Below are 21,294 nucleotides of genomic sequence, written 5' to 3' on the forward strand. Positions count from 1 at the left end.
ATTTATTCTATCAAGGCAGGTTTTACTTATTTAACGGCTTTTTACAGTTCTCATTTTGTTAACATGTGCTGCCATCTTAGCTGGGGTTGCATTAAAGAAAGTGCAGTATAAAGCTGACCGACCAATTGATCTGACACTGGTCAAGTGCATACCCTCACTCCACCAATGATTTCACCCGATCCTGGTCACATGGTTGGGTCAAATGATTTTTAAACATGCTTAAAAGTGAGCAGACCCGATCAGCTGACCAATGTACAAGGGTGTGTACGATGCGGAGACCAGAGTTGGCGACCGATCTTTGGAGCAGCAGCACCCACAGCTAACTAACACCAGATCCCAGCCATGGCCCGGTACCTTCTGCCAATGCAGGGGGACTCGGTGGAGGCCTTGTAACTGGCGGATTGCCTGGATTCTGGAGGATCCAATCCCCCCTTCAGCCATTACTTCAGAGCTTGGCAGCGGTCATGGGTTCAGAGTTGGTGGCTTTCCATTGCTGTCCCATAAACTTAATGTCGGAGTGGCCCATGGCGGTGCTCCATATTTTGTTTAAATGAGCCACAAATCAAAGCCCCTTGAGGCTGGTTGATATTAGTCAGCACGAGGCAGCGGCAGGGAGTCTGTTGGTGGAGAAGGAGCAGAGAAGAGCTCCTGAAGATTGAAGCAGAAAGATGACGCTGGAAGTCCAGGGGGTTGGCGGCCGTTACAAAAGAGCTTAAACAGTTTGAATGTTTAGTACTTTATTGAACATCTCTGCAGTGTCCTGACTTTATTTTAATATTTTATTTACACGCGGACTTGTAGGCCGCCTGTATAGAACTATATTAATAATTTCAACACTATTAAATTCCGCACCCACAGCCACCAGGGGTGCAGGGAATAGCCCAGGGCTGTTTAAACCACGGGGAGGGGGGTCCCAACTTCCCGAGGCATTCCAGCCCTTGGCTGACCAGTTTGGGGCTGGTTAACAATATAGCAGGTGTACCCCAAGCTTTGTGTCACTCAGCTATGGCATTAACCCCCCAGCTGGTTCAGTCTTGTGCTAGTTAGATTACTTACCTGCCCCTGTTGGGATCTTCACCATCAGGATGCCGCTGTTGGTCTTCTGACCGCTGACATCCGGTCCGCCGGTATATCATACCAATTCCCTCATGAGGATTGGACAAGTGTGTACCCAGCTTAAGGTCTGCTACTTGTATTGCTGCAAGGGCCTTGCAGATAAGGGCTTTGTTGCACCTGTGTTCTGTTGCTTCAATTTGCATTCAACGCATCACAACGCAACAAGAAGCCAACTCAAAAGAGGGAACATGGCACCATATGCAGATAAGCCACTATTCATACACAAAATGTCAATGCAGAGCGACAGATGAATGCAAGGAAACTGCATTGTAAGCTGTATGTTGATGTGGCTCATCACAGCTCAGATTGGAAAGATCAGGAAATATTGAATACTATTCCTGGCGATTTAGTCTACATAATATAAATTCAATAGCAACTACCAGGAACCTAAGGAAAATAAACTGCTGTAGCTTAGAAAAATTTAAATGATTTCAAGCCAATATAAATAATACACTATGTAGACAAAAGTGATTGGACACTGACAGCAAATATATCAACAAGATTTTATCGACATCAGTACTTTGTGGGTGCACCACATGCAGTGATTACTGCAGACACCCTTCTTGGCAAACTGTCTACAGGTTCCTGGACAACAGCAGGCTGTATGTTTTGCCATTCCGCCTTAAGTACAGTGACCAACTGACACTGAAGAAGGTCGAGTCGGCCTAGAACGCACCCATCGCTCCAATTCATCCCAGGGGTTCTCCATGGATTTAAGATCTGGACTCTGAGCTGGCCAGTCCATTCAGGTTACCGAATTTTCTGTATACCAGCCGAGCGTTGCCCTGGAAACATGACAGGTGGCATTGTCGCCCTGATAAAAACATTCATTGTTTCCACAGAACTGCAAATGCATAGGTCTCCCTACGAAGTGGTCTTGTTGAAACCTCCATAATAGTGGCCATTTGAAACTCGTATGCAATGATATGCATTTCCCTTGCACGGGGGTGTCCAATCACTATTGTCTACATAGTGTAGTTAGAATACTAGTATAAAATACAAGACATTTGCAATGAAGCAAAATAACTCATGAAAACAGGATGTATATTCCATCTATACACTGTCTTTTCCTAAAGTTATAATCTTAGAATATTGTATGTATAAATAAATGATTAAGTTTAGATAATGCATCCAAAAAATATGAAGCATCTTATAACTTATATGAAAAAAAAAAAAATAATTGTAAGAAACGGAAAATCATGTATTAGACTACAATAGGAAAGATGCCTGTTAGCCGAAGAACTTTTATTGCAGACTTAAGTACACTAGAAGTATTACCACTACTTTCCATGAAATGTATTTTTTATTCCTGGATAAGATTATACTATTAAAACGCCACAACAGAAGAGTTTCTTGTTCTTTAATAAACTCCTTTATGCCCTGAGTGGTAGAGGTGCATTTGATTTTGAATATTTGCTAATTTGCAAAGCTGGACCCTCCTCAACTCTAACCACATGTATATCAGATGGAAAGTGAGCCTACACAATAAAATTTGTAATACAGGTCATACGTCTGACCTTTGTCATTTAAAAGATTTCTCACATTGTGATGCATTTAAGCAATCTAAACATTGGCTTTTTTTTTGTTTTACATTAAAACGGAGCGAAACACGTTTTCTAATGCTTGTTACCCGTGTATGAATGACACTGCAGGCTTCCCAAATGTACCAACAGTAAACATATATGGAAAGAGTAGGATGCATACCAAACACAAGTGGTCATGGTCACATTGCAAACATTAACATTGTAACTATTTACATGTGTTTTACTAGCATATAAAAAGGCTTGTAAAACACAAGCAACTGAACAGTTGGCCTGATTCAGAAAAGTAAACCTGATGGTACATCTCCAGATATGCGCATTTCCTGGAGGCCAGGGTCTGCGTCAGAGGATGCAGATTTCCTAGCCTCGCAAGCAGGCAGGAGGTGGCTAGTCTATGCTTCATCTTAGTCACATGGACAATGCTGGAAACAATGGTTGCGATGTTGATTTGATGCTGCGTCTTCGGACGCTGCACTTGGATCAGAGACGCAGGCAGGAGGAGTCTTTTTGCCCTCAGGCGCCTCCTGCAGCATTAGCATATTAGTTCTAGGAATACTAGGAATTCGTCTTCAGGATAACAATACCCTTCTATGGGACTCATTTGAAAACAAAATGACACATTTTCACAGGCGTTTCAGTGCCTTGTCTAGAGAATAACATGCCTCCAAACACCCACCAGCTGTAGAGTATCATCTGACCACCATTCAGCGAGTAACAAACAGTAGTGTATTGCTAAACTTGAACAATGTCAGTACTTACCAGGATCGTCTAGTATTTGCTCTGTTTTAGGTATTGTAAGTGTACCTTAATTTAGTATCTGTACTCCTATCATACACTGCCTATCCAAAAACCCTACCTCCATTATTGTATTGAGAAAAATAGATGGTTGGCATAGATCATTTCAATTAGAATGAAAAAATATGAATAGACAATTCTATGCTGCCCCATGTGCCTAGTCTATCTAGTTGGTAAAAACAGCCATGTCTTTGGTGCACAGTATGAGAGAGAAAAGTAGTTCGGAATCGGCACTGCCTTATTGCTGTGACACAGATCCGCCTTGTTTTTCCGGAGTGCCCTCAGTTATTTAAGGAAGTCAAAACAACACAGAAGTTACGATAAACACAGATTCTCTTTTCTCTCATTACAAGTACGGGCAAAGTTTCAGCAGGTGAGAACGATGATCATATCTTCAAGTAATAACAGGATGTGTTTATTGCTCTATTCTCAAGTAAAGACAAGACCTGAGAGTGAAAACAGAGGGCATGATTTAAGCAGAGCACTCTAAAAGTCTTCATGGCAGAATGCAATCTACTCTATGCATAGGTTATTTGACTGGAGTGGGCATTGTGTTAATAGCACAAGGAAAAGTGGGGAAAGGGTGAACAAGAGTAAGCAGTGAGCTATGCTACAAAGTGTAGAAATAGTGTGTAAATACGAGGTCTGATTGAAAGGTAAATTAGACTGCCTATGTTTTTCTGTTCCATAGGTAGACGTGGCAACGATACTGGTTATTGTGAAGCTCATACATTAATGTGTCTGAACCTGCAGTTGGACTACTGTAGTCTTCTTTGTTTGGTCACAGTGAGTGGAAGATCTTCGTACGTTTCGTCATGGCGAATGAGGAAAATGTGTCTGTAAGTTTACGTCAGATGTGTGATTGAATTTTGTGTTAAACTTGGAAAAAGTGGAAATGAAACTCATGAAATGTTATGGCAAGCATACGGTGGAGAAACCATTAGCCGTGCTGCAGTATTGCGGTGGTGGAAGCACTTCAAAGAGGGTAATACGCGAGTGACTGAAGAAGCGCATTCTGGGAGACCATCCACCGCGGTTACAGATCTCAACATTGCCAAAGCTGCGGAGATGTTGCAAAATTAGGTTAAATTTAAGCAAACTTTCGGCTTCACTTGGCATCTTATTTGAACAGGTTCAGCATATTGTGACAAAGGAACTGAAAATGCATCGCATGTCTGCCAGGTGGGTACCCAGAAATCTCACAGAAGAGCAGATGCGCCGACGAGTTGAAACATGCAAGAACACCGTTCAAATGTCGGATAGAATACTCGATTTTCTGACGTCTATTGCAACGTGTGACAAATCGTGGATTTGTTATGATCCAGAATCCAAATAGTCAATGTATGGAAACACACAAATTCGCCCCCACCCAAAAAATTCTGTGTGAGTCCTTCGGCGTATAAAGTCATGCGTATGCAGTTCTTTTATGCACATGGTATGATCCTACAGCACTGGCTTCCCCTTGGACAGACAATTAATGGGGACTACTATGCAACCGTCCAGAAAACCCATTTGCATGGAGCCATAAGGAAGAAAAGACCACATTTACTGAAGAAAAAGTGGTTTTTGCTCCAAGACAAAGCCTGACCATATGTAGCTGCTGTTGCATTGGCAGAACTGACTGAATTTAATGAGACAGCACTGGAAGACCCTCCATATAGCCTAGACTTAGCGCCCTGTGATTTCTGGGCATTCCCAACACTGAAAAAACAACTGCGCAGAAAGAAGTTCTCAACAGATGACGAAGTGAAAAATGCCACAGCTGCAACACTAAAAGTGATGTCACAAAACAGTCTACCGCACGTCTTTGAATCGTTATTGAAACGCTGCAAAATATGTATTGAATGTGAAGGATTCTACTTTGAAAAAGATGTTCAGATCCTGTGAAGTCATCTGATTCTGAATAAAAAAAAAAATCAGTCTCTTTTTAATCAGCCCTTGTACAGCCTTTACTATACTATTATAAGAACATTGAGTCTGTCTATTTGTTCCAAGCTGGCGCAAAAACTACTGGCCCGAGTTTCAAGCAAACAGCATCATTTTGTAGTGGAAACTCCTAAATATAACCTGCACCTTGTTTCATCTTGATCCATCAAGTTTGAGCTGAGCAATAATAAAAACAAAATTTATTGACATCAATGCAAGAGATAAATGTAGCACTATGTACACGGCTGTTTAGCGCTGCTGGTCACGTGGACCACTCCCGCGACAGAGCCCCTTTGTATAGTAATACAACTGGAATACCTAAAATAATTATTTTTTTTGTCAGAAGCGATTTCATTGTGGGCGAAGCTACGAGCAGCAGCTAGTGCACCGGTATATTTAAATAACTGACGCCTTTAACATGGGTGTATGTTTGCTATTTAATGTAAGATTGTGTATTTTTCTAATATACTGATGAAAGTTGTAATAAAAAACTGAAACGTTGGACAGAAGGTTGCCCAACTTCTAGGTTATATTCTATCCCTGCAGGGCACCTGGGCAAGTATGATAGAACAGATAGTGTGTGTGAGTGTGTGTGTATGTGTGTGTGTGTGTGTGTGTGTACCTGCATTTAGCAATTTTAGGCCAACGAGTGTCTCCGGTGTCACATGATTTCCGGGGGTCCATTATGCAACAACAACACCAGCAGCATGGATGTGGATAAAGGGAAGAAGTGTGGAGATGATGGGCAAGTGCAGGGGCTCAGTGGACTACAAAACAGGGGTAGTAGCTGGCAAAGAGGACCTTGGTTGGTGAGTCTGCAGTTGCAGAGCAGGGGGGTGAGTGTCAGTATTTTCATAATTATTGTACCAGGAGCATCTAGTCCTGGGATCAATCAAAATTATAATGTTGATTAAAGCTGGTGTTATATAGATTGCCAGGTGCATCCTCTCTTGTGATTAGTGGTAATAATCATAACATTAGCTGCATCCTCTCCTATAATTATTATTATTAGCCGAGTTCTCCATTGTGATCAATAATAATTACCAGCATATCCAGTGAGCAGTAATAATCATAATATTCCCTGCATCTCTTAATTTTACAAATATATGTTAGATGTTAATTGACATGATCTACTGCACAGTTTTACTTTTCATGTGTTATCAAAACAGCTCCGTCTTCTAGGGAAATCATGTACGCAATGTACCACCTTTCTAACAGGATTCATTCATATGCATGGGAGCGCTAATCACATTGTTAAGGATGTAGCTGGGGTGTCTGATGGGCATATGTGTAGATATAAGGGGCTGGTGGGGGGAGGACTGATGTGCGGGCCTGATAGACCTCATGCTCTGTGCACAGGGGCAGTTGTACTCTGCAAAAAGTAAAAAGCGCAGTGTGTCATTTTCTTCAGTGTGCAAATAATCAGTGACATTTGATTTACCGTTCAAATTCATATTAATCTAAATAAACCACAGTTTATTTGTTCCTGACCATTTACTGCCCATGATCTTTTTCCTAACTGATTTACTTAATTGGTGAGCTTTCATGATCATACTGTAAATTACAAAGAAGTTTACATACCAATAATGATATACTCTTTGGGTAAAAATACACCTTAAAAATGTGAGGAGTATTTTTACTCTACTGGAAAAAACAGAGCACAACCACTGTATATACACATATACTTTGATATACACACACAGACACACAAACACAGAGATGTGTCCTTATACACCTAGCCTCAATATGTAATGCAGCGCGAGAGAGCCAAGCTGAGCAGTGTAGCAACTTCTTTAAATTTCCATCTCATTCGCACCTCAAACCCGGAGAAACACCACTTAATCTGTACCAAAGATCCCAGGCTGCGACTTTAACCGCACAGGAATTTATTTTAAATATGTACAAAATTGCCGATGAAGCACAAAAGGGAACTTAGCATGGAAAAAAGCTGCTGCATTCGTATACAGATTCACACTCAGTCGCACTCAAATGCAACAGTGTTACATATCAAATGAATCAGAGCAGTCTCGCTAAGAGGTTGTGTCGCATAGCATTGGGATTACGAGGCATATTCAAGCAAAAAAAAAAAAAAAAAGGCCAAAAATATGCGGAACAAGCAGAGCTGTACGGGATCTGGCACACAGAAGGGCTACTGTATGGCGCGACTGCAGCAACAGTATATAAGGGCACATCTGTAACATGGAAGAGCAGAGCTAGACAAGTGTAAGCAAGGAAACAATGTATAATGTTATTTCAGATAAAGCTAACTTTGCCTTATGATTTCTATTGCAATAGCATTTTAATTTGCAATTCTGTCATACATATTAATATCTTGAAACAGCAAACCCAATAAAACTTAAACCAAGGTTACAGTGCTGAAGGCTTCTCCTTCCTTATGAAAAGTAGGTAAATGTACTGTGAGCAAAGGTTGGATTCAAACCATATATACTGTTATAAAATGCTTCTCAGTCTTAACATTAGTCTCAAAACTAAAACAAAAACCTCTTAAAATAATGTAAAATGTAACAGTATAGATCAAATAGAGAATGCACGTTAGATAATGTATAGGCAGAGATATAGATATATAGATCTACATAAAAAAAATCTTTGATTATTGTGTCGCAATAAAAAGGACTATAGACTAAAGCGGTTTTATATGCCTTGGCGCTGGATTAATTTGATAGTACAGACTACCATAAAAAAAAAAAAACAACCTATAGAATAGTTTTTTTTTTTTTATACTGGTACTAGAGCAATAAAAGCAATCTAATGCTATGGAGTTTGTAGGGGAAACTGATGAATGCTCTTATAACCACACTTTATACCCATATATAGCTTGCTATACATTCACTATAAAGTAAATGTGACATAGAACCAGATTCAGGGAAGTACGCCAATGTGATCGCAGCAACGATTTTGCATGGAATGCAGCTGTGAAAATATGTTAATAGTTTCAAAGCCTACTCGAGCATAAGGACACCCACCGCTGCAGTCTCATACGCATATGACGTCGCTTACCTGCGTAAATATCGGCACCATCGATGCACATCAAGCGCTCATCTTGCCTTCGCTGCAGGTATGACCAGCAGCAGACTCGACAGCTCTCCTGACACGCAGAGGGCTCTCATGTTGTGTAGGAGATCGCAAGGGCTAATTTATGCACGCCCATGTAACTGCGTTTAAACGATCAGACACACCTGTGTTTTATTGACCACCCCCCCATTACCTCCCCCAAACGCTGACTACCTGTCACTCATTTTGCGAATAGATCCTCTGTACATGACATGTGGAATAGCAAGAAAGTCACAGCGATTGTACGCTCAATCTGCGTAAAAATCGCAATAACATCCATCTCTGAATCGGGCCCATAGTTAGTAAAGTCAGCAAAGAACCTGAACGAGAGGTAAGATTACCTCTGATCGGATTCCATTTAAGGAATTTTACAATGAAATGTTTATGGTATCTCTAATTGGTTTATGTCTGACTCACAGTCCTATCAGTAGAACCCATAGCACTAGCAGAGTTAATCAGTCACTAAAGTATATGTCTGGCCTATTTGTTGGTTTGTACTGGGTCTAATACTGGCAAGCAAACCTCTAAATTCCAAAGTTGTCAAGTGAAATAGAAATGTCATCATGTGCGAGCAGAAGAGCAGATTCACACCAGTGTGTTGAAATAACAAGCTTTCAGTTGGTCTTATGATCAACACTTGATTAAAAGAAGAAGTTTGTACTTTATAAAAATATTTTGAACTGCTAAACTGTGCCAGTGTAATATGTCCTAGGTGTTCCAGTTTTCTGCTTAACAAACAAAAAAATAGAATAATAAAAATGAAAAACAAAAATAAAATACAAATATGAAACACACACATACAATCAGGAGCCCTAGGTAAATAGTACAAGTGTGCATCTATGGTGGCACAGTGGTTAGTGTTACTGACTTATAGGGTTGGGGTCATAGATTCATCTCTGGCCAGGGCCTATCTTTGTGGAGTTTTTTTATGTTCTCCCAGCAATTTGCATGAGTTTCCTTTCACAGTCCAAAAAGATAGTTACAGTTTAATGGCCTTACACAAAATACAAGAGGCAGGGTCCGGTGTGAATGATTGTATTTGCGCTGTATTGCGCTGCTTAATTTGATTAGCGCTATGAAAACAATAATTAGTAGAACATGTGGATGGTATACCTTTTTTCTCTCCGGTAAATGGTACAACTTCCTCAATGTCTTTATGAGCTAGTGCTTCCTTTTCCAAGTATTCCAGCAGATGCTCTCTGTCAAAAGCACCAGTGGACTTATTCACTGTCTGGTCCTTCTGTCGAAATCCTGCTGGCAGCAGTGCATTCTGGGACAGCAGAAATACAACAGTTAATGGATGAAATTATTCCCAGATACATTTCAAAAGTAGCAATTAATACTCAATAAAAACACAAAAATATTGTTCTTATACAGGGCTAAAAACAAAATGTATTGTTGCCACTTATTTTACTCTAGAAAATTACTAGATTTTTTTTTTTAACTGGCACACCCCAAAATAACAAAACTCATTCATCTGGCTCCATATTTTCTCCACATTTTGTTAATCAATTATTACAGAGCACGCACTCCTAGAATCCTCACCAAATGTACACCCAAGGGCATAACAACCAGAATTATAGTTGTCCAAACATTCCTTAAGGGGGGAAAATTGGTACAGTTCTTTGGCAGTTTACAATTTGTGCTTCTTTACAATACCATAGGTAGGTCTGTGATGCCCTATATACCATTATAAACTGTTTTTTACATCATGTCCATGTTGGGAAACCCTTTAGCCATTTTACTAGCGACTATAATAATATCTGAGTATGACCGGATTTTAACACCTACCCCATCCCACAAAAAATAAATTATTTTAGTAACCTGATTCTCTCTCACGTATCATCAATATAAATGAAATAAAACAAAAAAATGGCCAGTTTGCCTCCCCTGCCCTGACCTTTTTCTACAAATCTGGATTGACACATATAAAATGCAGATGAACCTGAACACAGATATAATAAACAGTTTTAAAGTCTAACCGTAAAATCTCTCATTAGCTGATGCATGCTGAAGAATCTCCATACTAGAATGTGAATTGTGTATATACAGGTTAATGATCTTTTTATGGATATGGGGGGCAAATCTTGCCTTTTTATAAATCAATATTTGGGCCATCTACACTAATTATTTTCACAATTTGGTTGGGAGCTCTTGTACAAGTGCCATTAGGTGTAGCACGGATCATGAGGGCTACTACAGCTATCTGCAAGCCATCCGTTCCAGCTCCAGTATGCAAACATTTTTGTTCAACCGTTTTTGAGCTCTTTGGACATTATTAGAAGACTAACATTTTAATGCATAGGGAGGGAGGGAGAGATCGATAGACAAAATCGATTGATCGAAAGAAAGATCGATCAATAGACAGATAAATAAAACAGATATTGCTTAATGCATGAGCTGGCCATGATTTCTTGATTGCCAAACATGATATGTAACCTCTATTTATATAGCACTAATACACTCTTGTGCTTTAGTTAAACATTTAAGCAAATTTTGCACCAGTGCTTGAAAGCTATGCCAAGGTGTGCAAAGCTACAGAATTACATAAATATGTCAATATTCATGTGAACTACATTACATTGTCAATTACAGTAAAGTTTTGTTTCTAAGAACGATTTAAAGTAGTTGAATGTGTCAATCGGGCTTACAGTGTTACAGAATAGCTACCTCTAAAATCCAGGTTACCTCAAAAGCTACTCATAAAATTCAAACACAAAAACAAGAAAGTGTTTTGTGCATAAAGAAATAATCTTACCTCACAATTACTTCCTTTCATAGATCTCAAGTTTAAAGTTTAAGTGGACTAGTGGCTGGTTTAAAGATTTCTGTTTAGTGGACCATAGGCCGCTCTAAAGCTTTCAACGTGGTGGGAAAGACACTGGTATAAAGCTTTCTATGTGAAAGGAAAGAAGCTGGTATAAAGTTTTCCATGTAATGGTCCAGAAGCCGGTGTAAAGCTTTCTATTTGGTGGGCGTGTAAAGCTGTGTATGGTATTGGCCAGTGGCTGGTGTATTAACATCTGAATAATTCTGTCTCTAGCGAGTCAATTGTACCCTACAGTGTCCTATATAAAAACTTAATTTCTTGGGTGGTCCACCCGACAAAAATGCCCTTCAGCCCAGCACTCTGACAAGAGCCAAAAGTTGCACTGCACTACATTTTGCAGCGCAATTCATTGGCCGCGTCACAGTGCAGCTCACTGCTCGGAGCCACCCCCGCCAGAAGGAGGATGCTGTATGCCCTCTTCACCCACCCTGTTGGAGCCACCCCCGCCGTAAGAAGGTTAACGGCCTCCCCTCTACCTTGACCTCAGCCCACCCTGTCAGAGCCAACCCCACCGGAAGGAGGATGCCGGCCGCCCCCTACACCTTGACCCTGCCCTGGAGGCAAGCATTGCATGCTCACAGCCTCCCCCTCTCCTACCTGGTGCCCACAAAACAGTAAGTGAGATGCTGGATGGCATTAAGGGATGGTGCATGATAGGCTGCTCCTAAGCTGCTGTGATAAGGTTCGGCTTGCCCCTCTGAGAGCCTCATTATGCTGTCGGGCCAAAATAAATTTTTCTCTCAATAATTAGCCCGCCAAACCGCTTACTACTGCCCTTCTGGAGAAGAAACTAATAAACAGTTATGTCAGGAAATATTTTGTATTTTTAGGCTATCATCCAGAAGGAAACATTTGGGATTAAATATTTAAAGGAGGACAGGGATTGGACAATGAGAGGGTTTGTTGTTTTTTTTTTTTTTTTTTAAATAGACTCTAGATCTTGAGCAGACTCTATAAAAATGTGCTTATCTGTATGCAGCTCATAATGCCAGAAGGAAGTGGCTAGTTATTACTGCAATAAATAATGTTACCATGCACGTAACACAGACTGGGCAGGTCGTGTAGGGAAGAAAATGCAGCGCTTGTACAGACTGAAATATAATGTGCAGCATATCTCAAGCTAAATGTGGTCACATATAAAAGTTACTACTGTGGGTCTATTCAATAACATATGCCAAGGTGAAACTGGAAAATACAAATAATTTAAAATTGAAACTGGAAGCCAGGTAACTTCAGAAAATGTTGCAAATACTGAATATAACGTTAAAGCAGTAGAGCTAAATAACTGCAATCATTAAATGTTATAGAAATAGAGGACTTAAACTGTTAAAAAGTATCTTCATGTCACTTTCCTGTTCCATAGCTCTGAGAACAAACCCTGGGGAAAGATTACAATGTTCTACAGGAAATGCTAAACAGAAGCCAAACAGACACTTTTTCATATACAGGCGCTTTGAAGATAGAAACACAAATCTTATGGTGTCATAAAGAACCAGGTTATTCTTCTCTACTGCTGTCCTGTTGGGCTCTAGGAGGATTGAAGGATTAATTAGACAGGTTACCAAATTCTTGTACAAATGTAAAGTTCATGTGAGAAGTTTTAAGAGCCAAAATGGAACATTATCAGATAAAGTTGGGAGGAGTTCTGTGAAGTCCTGTAAACAGACACAGTACTATGTCCATCGATTAACTGCCAGAAACCTGGGAATATTGAAAACTTCCTAGAGATGAAAAGAGAGGGCACTCTCAGATATTGTTACCATTGTAATTGTACAAAGTTAGAAATGGATGGAGGATTTCAAACTGTATTCCACTCACTATAACGGCAGGAATCAAGTATACACAGTTTAAAAGTCCTAAGATAGAAGATGATCACTTGGGTATGCAGTCATTATGTCAACATGGACAAAATATCCTCAGTGAAAATGTCAATAGTCCATGTTAGAGTTAAGCTGGGTAAACATTAGACGATATTTTGCCCGATCCAATAGATTGGGCCGACATATCGTCAAAATAGTCTAATGTGTACCCACTAAAAATGCTATGTCGGCATGCCAACATTCACAATGTCGACATTTTGTACCACACCTGATCACTTATTACTGTACAGTAAACATTGCATTGCAAGTAAATTAATTTATGCAGAAGGGAATACAAAGAAAAAGCTATTACGCAACAGAAGACAAAGATTTTACTACTGGCATTTAAATACAGCAGGCTCCAGTAAGTACTATTAACTAGAACCAGACATAATAAATGATGTAGGACTGCTTACGCGAGGCTATTCACATTTCTGGAAAATAGCATAATTTAAACCATCACAACAATATACTTTAGTCATTTCTGCTCCTACCTATGGGCAGATTATGCTACAGACACTTCTGGGCAGTAATATCTGGCAGCATCAGCTGCAGCTGGTTGCAAGGTGCTGCTTTCAGCTTGTTAGGACCTTATAGGCCAATTCAATTATCAGCGATGTGTGAGAACAGGAGTGCAAAGAATTACAGTAAAGCTATATATACATACATTACATGTACATGAAAACAATTAAAATGTTTACATTAATAAAATATGAAAGCTAATTATTTTTTTTTTCTTAAATTAGTAAGTACTATATTTTTGTACATAAAACCCCAATGTTCTTCTTTAGGAATACATACAAACTACGGTTTTCCCAAGAATCACACGTGCGCTCACCTCTGGATCAAGCTCTTCCAGGACATTTTCCAGTTGTTTTAGATCAGCTTCGGAGAGGTTGTGAAGGAGCTCGTCATCATCCATATCCCTGTATTTGTCCAAGTCTTTCCGAAAAGCCATGGTCATAGTTTCAGTAGACTTGTTGGGTGTCCCCAATACCTGACGGCGTTCAGATTAACTTTTATTAACGTTAATCTATAAAAACAAACAAGAAAATACAAATTTATTTGACCTCCAAATGAGAAATAAAGTGAAGGAGAGAACATATCAACCATTAAACGTTCCATATATGCATGACATAGAAAGTTAAAGTTTGACAGCATATAAAGGCATTTATATTGTAATACTTATTCTGAGAAATTACAACAGCTTAAAATAAACACCAACAGGCACTTTACAGATTTAGTTTAGGAGACACAGTGTCTCACAACAAAGACTTTGCCTTTAACATACTCGTATGTATTCTCCAGCAGCAGCGCCGGCTTGCACTCTATTACATTTAGCCCCAAGAGTATGCATCACTCCATTCATCTATACAAACACACACCATATAAAATGGACATGATAAAATAGTACAGATTATGATAGCTAGACTACAGTTGGGGCGGGATGTACTAAAGGGGAAAATGCGGTAAAAACCCCGAAAATGCAGTTTGTGGGTTTTACCGCATCCCCATTCGTCTCGGTGGGCAATAGAAGCCTATAAGACCCCCCCCGCCAGAGGGACTTCTGGGTGTTACCTGGAAGTCCCTCTCAGGAGTCATCTCAAAAGGACAGCTCTTATCGGGAGAGCTGTCCTTGGCGATATTCTAGGTATGTACCGCATCGCGCATGCGGTGCTTAGTACATCCCACCCTTGAACTCAAGAGACATTTTATATAATATACACTGCTGCAAATTAAGTCAGTGTTATAGCACTGGGCACAATGTAGACTTGGGGTCTAGGCTACTGGTGCCAGTGGCCTGTAAAAGGCACCAACAAGAATCTACTGCATTAAAATACTTCACTTTGTTATTTTTTTTTAAACTTTATCAAAGCTATAACAAAATCTAAAAATCTTTTTCAATGTGTTCTGTAATAGTGTCTGCTTCAGTTAAAAAGCTTATGTGAAGCACTACTACTGTTCTGAACTTCTTTTAAAACTAGTCTACTATGTTTATTTTTTATGTTAATAAGGTAGGTTGAAAGTACTCACAATACGTCAATAAGTAAAGCAAGAAAAGTTTAATAAATGACACTGTTTGGGGATGTAGTCAGATTATAGACAATCAAATGGTCGACAATCCATAGGGTGGCTGCTGTGATCTGTAGCATTCTAACAGTGTCAGCTTTACAACTTTAAACATCACACTGCCCTCCTTCTGATTGACAACCTGTTGATCGTTGGTCTCAAATACAGATCTCATTGTTTGAGCTGGGAAGCAGCAAGGTAACCTATTCATGTCTTGTGTGCTTTAATCCGACCTATAGTCTTTTTATTACTTCCTTTATGGCAGGGGTCAGGGAACTTTTTTTACCTTTTATCCCAAAATATATTTTAGATACGCCGACGTTACCCCTTGATTTGAAAGGAAGGAAATCATAGTAGCGCCCCCATAGTTATGCCCCTGTAGTAGTGCCCCCATAGTTATGCCCCTGTAGTAGTGCCTCCATATAGTGCCCCTGTAGTAGTGCCCCCATATAGTGCCCCTGTAGTGCAGCTTGTACAAAAAAAAACACTTACCTTAATCCCCGCTCCTGCATCCGCCGACGTCCTGTCCGCCCGGCTGCCCCTCGGAACTATGGGAGAGATGTCATGACTTCTCTCCCATAGTGTGCATGGAGAGAGCCGGAAGCTGGAGTTCAGAAGAGAACTCCAGCCTTAGGCTCATGCGCTCTGCAGGGAAGGAGCCGGGCACCTGCTGGTAATAACATCTCAGCGGGCGTCCGGCTTAGAGCCTCCCTGCGGCACAGCCGGGCATGCATATGAATTATAGAATGATTCATATGCATGCCTGGCTGTCCGTCCATTTCCCCCAGGAATTTCATTTTTACCCCATGTGGGGTAACTTACACCTGTTCCCTGACCACTGCTTTATGATATCTACCCCAGCGTTATCTCACGAGTACAAGTGCACTGCAAACCCTTTCAATATTAAACGGAGATAGATTATATATATTTTATCCTTTATTTATATGGCGCCACAAGGGTTCCGCAGCACCTTACAAAGTACAGAAACAAATGAGCACACAAGGAAAGTAGTTATCAACAGTACAAACAATGTAGGACAAATACAAACATTGCTGTATAACACTTAAATAAGCAGCAGGGTGTCAGCAACCAAGTGCTAGGTGCCGTTGTAGGGAGTTAGGAGTAATTGAAAGTATAAGTAAGACAAGGAGAAGCACGTGAGGGAAGAGGACCCTGCTTGTGAGAGCTTACATTCTAAAGGGGAGGTGCAGACAAACAGGGGTGACACAGGGGTAGATAGGGAGGAAGGAGCATGGAGTAGTGGGTTAGGATGAGCACTGAAAGCTTTGAGGAAGAAACGGGTCTTGAGAGCCCATATGAAGATTAGCATGAGCCTCAAATGGAAAGAATGAAAGGGAGTTTACAGAAGGTAAGAGTTGTTTAGGAGTGACCAGAGGATAGAAGGACCCAAACACCACCACCATTGCGACGCCCAGGTCATGGTGTGTGAGAGGATGTGAGGCCCCCAAAGGAGAAGTGATGTCAGATGGGTAAATCCAGGATTTGGTGATGGTTAGGAGATTCAGGGAGTTGGGAGATGAAGCTATCATGGATGGGGACTAGTTTATTATAGAGAGATCTGGCTTTCCAAAAGGGACAGAGTTAAGAGGAGAAAGGAGAATGAGATTATTAGGGTTGATGTAGTGTGGAGGTGAGATTGATTTAAAGCAGGGGGATAAGGAAAATGTGGGTATGTGGCGGGCTTCTGAATGAAGGGTGACAGCAGGTGGTGGGCAAGGTGGTGGTTCAGTGTTGCGCCTTGGAGAAAAAGGAGGGTGCAGGGCTTAGTGGTGGTGTAGCAGGACCATGGTGGAAGAGAAGTGAATGATAATGGAAAGTACTAGATGGGACGAAGGGAGACAGAAGAGAGGAAAGAGGGGGAGGAGAAGGTGAAGGAGACTATGGAGGGAGAAAAGAGGTGGGAACTGGTGGTAGAGGATCGAATTCTGTAGCTGTTGAGTGAAAAGGGGGGGGGGGGGAGTAGAAGGAAAAAAAGACGGTGTAAATGAGGGAATGGGGGTGAGGATAAATGGCAGTAGTAGTGATGAGCTTGAGATAAAGGAATTCTCAGTACAGTTAAAACGTCTAAAAATAAGATAAAAGGAGGTACAGTGCTGGTAGATTTATAGGCACAACTACAATAGTATATCAAATATAATCAAAAGGAGTTTGGAGCTGTTAAAGATGCAGGACTTTAAAATTAGCATTTAGGGTGCAGGGTAGGGAGGGTTAGGATGCAGGAATGGAGGGTTAGGGGGTGAAGGGGGAGGGTTAGGATACTTACCTAGCCCCTGTTGGGATTCTGAGCATCGCGATGCCAATTTTGACAGCCAGCATCCAGACTGCCGGTCTTCCATACCCAACCCCATCTTCCCCCATATGACTATTTTCACAAGACAATCTGGATTTTATATCAGGAAATTATTAACTGTATGCTTAATTTTTAAGAATTGCAGCAGAATGTTCTCTTTAATATTTGACACGACTGAGAGGGAAATGATTTTAGCGAGCAATAATCCACTACTAAATTACTAGTTTACATATAGAAAGTCAAAGATACAGCTAAGCCCATTTTTTTCTGAGTTTTTTTTTACTGAAAACTTATTTACTTCACAACATACTAACAACCAGCATATGAATCTCAGTCAGTGCCCAGCATGCAATACAGATACAAATGCCAAGGCAGCCTTTTAGAATAAACACCTGCCTAATTTACCAAATATAAAAGCCCCACCTCCAACCCTTAGACAATATCACTGTAGATGTTTATTCCTGTGCAATAGAAAGATAACAGTTGTAAACTAACTTCAAGAACTGAAGCACTAAAAGTCCCTATTACAGGTTGAGTCTCCCATATCCAAATATTCCGAAATACGGAATAATTTTGGCATGACAGATAATAAAACCTTTGATTTTTGATGGTTCAATGTACACAAACTTTGTCTAAGGCACAAATGATTAAAAATATGGTATAAAATTACCTTCAGGCTGTGTGTATAGGGTGTAAATGAAAAATAAATTTATTTCATGTATGTACACAAACTTTGCTTGAGCCACAAAATTATTGAATATATTGTATAAAATGACCTTCAGGCTATGTGTATAAGGTGTATATAACACATAAATGCATTCTGTGTGTATATTGGGGTCCCATTCCCAAGATATTTCATCATGATATGCAATTATTCCAAAATACGGAATATTCCGTTATCCAAAATACCCCTGGTCCCAAGCATTTTGTATATGGGAGACTCAACCTGTACATGTTCTCTTTGTATGTTGAAGAAACACTTCTGAAAGAAACCAAGCTTAAGGAATCTGTGTTTTTCCTGCTCCATTGTAAAGACTTGAAAACAGGCTATTCAGTAATAAGATAAAGTTGTGAAGTCTGATACCATACATGAGATAAATGTAAACCTTAAGCTTCCGAAATGAGGAGGGCTGAGGGGAGTATTTCCTGGCTACTATAACACTGGAAACATTAAATAGTCATCAAAACATATCAGGCTGGGAAACTCCTTCCTGCAACTAAAAGCAGCACACTGGAGCCAAGAACCAGGAAAGCTGCGGCCCTTTGCATAGTGGTGGGCAATCATGTATACATGAGGGGGTTCAGTATATATAATCTTTGTATCCCAAAAGCGACAAAGTTATAATTTTAAAAGAAACACATTTAATTGCAAAATCTCAATCAAAACTGCACCCCCATGGGTTATGAGCCCATTCATTGTTCACCTTCTAAAAACACCTTACAAGATTGGTGTGGGAGGACAATTATGGAGCTTACAGGCTATATAAACATGAATTTCCCTGTATCAAGCATGCACTAATTAAACACACACATACATAATTATTATAAATATATTATATAAATATATATATATATATATATAAAATGTTTGGCGCTTAATAGGTCACTCGGAGTATCAATATGTGAGTGGACCAGCAGCTCACCTAACAAAACAGAATGTTGTGAATATTTTTGCACTTGAGTCCGCTTATATATAGGGGCACCTCAGGACACAAAGCAATCTGAAAAAAAGAACAGATGGGGGCGTTGTACAGTGCATAAAAGCGTTTATTTCAACACACAGATAATAAAACCACTTGAGACTCTCAATGACGTGAACTGGCACAATATCACAAACACTGTGGACTGGTCACCACATAACATTAGGAATATACACCCAGGCAATACAACAACCATCCTCAGGAAACCGCCGGGTTCCACTACCCACGCCACTGACTTCCGCTGGAAGGGACAGCGTGCCGGTACCACCAAGAATCACAGGAGCCGGGGTAGACGCTGAATGCCCGAACACATTTCGTCATTGGTCTTAGTCAGAGCTTGTATTTACAACACAGGCAGGGGGGGGTGGAACTATATATGTAAACAATTCACGACCCTGTCAACACTGGACCACTGTATGTGTGAATAGCCATCACTTGCGAAAACATTTCTAACAAGTAAACACATATAGGACCAGATTAAATTAAACGCTAAAAAGCGGTAAATTATCGCCGCCAAATTTATCTCTCTTATCGCCGGTTTTGGTGCATTTTTTTTACCTATTCCAGCAATGCGCGCTCCCATTTTTTACCAAATCCTACTGCAAAACAGTCAAAAACGCATACGTAGAAGAAATAGAGACAGGTGCGCAATGTAGTCTACGTGAGAGCTGAAAATGTCTAATGAGCTGCTACACTAAGTGGGGACTGCAATCCACTAAAACAAGTAACAGATATAAAAGAAAAAGGTAGCGCTGATAGACAAAGACAATTTATTACAACGCATTGTGCAATAAAACAAATAGAATCTAATGTTGCAATACAATAATCTGTAACAATATAGTTAAAAAGGACAAGCTGCTTATAGTGACAGAATGGTATCAGTAATCTCCCCAATATATCACTTCTGAAGTATATCTTTCCAGATGGTCTATGGAAATAGAAAACGCATACGTGCGGTAATTTTTCAAGGAGAAACCTAACTGACATATGAAATCAATATAGAAGTGTATTAATGGCTGTAATAAAAGTATTTTGGGTTCTTAAATTGTGTCAATTAGCTGATATATGCTGCGTATTTGCATAAGTGTTGATAAATTATTAAAAAAGCTATCTTTTTTCGAGAAAATAACTGCTGGATGTAAATTGGGGGTGCATTAAAATACACCTGCTGCAGCCACCTGCAATGTTTAAAACACCTGTCCAACCATACAGTCCTCCAAAATACCAGGCCCACTACTTTGAACCCATTTTCCACTGCTTTTACCTTTTTCTAGCCCAAAATTGACATGGGGGGGTCCAAACCTCCACATTTTCTTATCGCTGGTTTCAGTCTATGCAATTATCACACATGCAATAACTGAATTGCGTGATTTCAAAATTATTGCGAAAGTGATAACACTGCACAACAATGAAAATGTTCCGATGTGAAAATAGTTACTTCTATTTGACTTCAGCATGCAAAGAGTGAATATGATATTTAAAACTCTCAGTTAGCTCTGAGTTCCAAGATATAGCCCATTTATGATGATGTAGGGGTATTCCTAGTGAAGTGGGCAGAATGGAGAGAATCTTACCAGCAATCTGCGTTCCGCGCAGAGGGGGCGGGGCCTAATGACCCAATTAAGTGAATCTGTTATTTGTCCCCTCCTCTATTCATATATATGCGATTCACGGGATTACCCACACAAGATAACTGTGGTGCACTGAGTGACAAGCATAGTGAGCGATTCCACCAAGACATTTCAGCAATGGAACAAAGATATCAGGGTAGGTGAATCACTACTGTTGGACAGTGACAAGAGATGCCCCAGAAGAGGAGTACAAGCGACAAGCAAAGAGAAAGCACCCCCATGAATAGGCCACTATATTATATAGTACTTTCGTATGCTGTATGTTTGTTTCGTTTTGTGTTCTTATTTGTGATTGAGAGGCCTATTCATCAAAACGAAAATAACGTTTTTTAAGGACATTTTCCTTAATTAATGTTATCTTAGTATTCATGAACACACTTCGCACAGGAGATATCACTGATATCTCCTGTGCTAAGTCCCCTGCGTTAATTTAAACACTCCCC

At 40.1% G+C, this 21,294-nt stretch overlaps 1 protein-coding gene across 2 annotated transcripts in view; it reads right to left on the reverse strand.

Annotated features, from left to right (window-relative positions):
• Positions 1–19,233, reverse strand: part of LOC148451031 (tropomodulin-3-like) — a 43,303-nt gene extending 24,070 nt beyond the window's left edge. The window contains exons 1-3 of one of the 2 annotated variants that reach the window (XM_088462357.1): positions 19,164–19,233; positions 13,978–14,172; positions 9,564–9,720 (exon numbers count right to left, since the gene is read on the reverse strand). In XM_088462357.1, the coding sequence (XP_088318483.1) occupies positions 9,564–9,720; positions 13,978–14,103 (283 nt within the window). In that variant the 5' untranslated portion in view covers positions 14,104–14,172; positions 19,164–19,233. The remainder of the gene's footprint in view (positions 1–9,563; positions 9,721–13,977; positions 14,173–19,163) is intronic. The other variant, XM_088462358.1, reaches the window with a different exon arrangement.
• Between the last annotated feature and the right edge of the window lie 2,061 nt (positions 19,234–21,294).

The sequence above is a fragment of the Taudactylus pleione genome, unplaced genomic scaffold (genome assembly GCF_031769625.1).
Source record: "Taudactylus pleione unplaced genomic scaffold, aTauple2 ptg001207l, whole genome shotgun sequence".
NCBI lineage: Eukaryota > Metazoa > Chordata > Amphibia > Anura > Myobatrachidae > Taudactylus > Taudactylus pleione.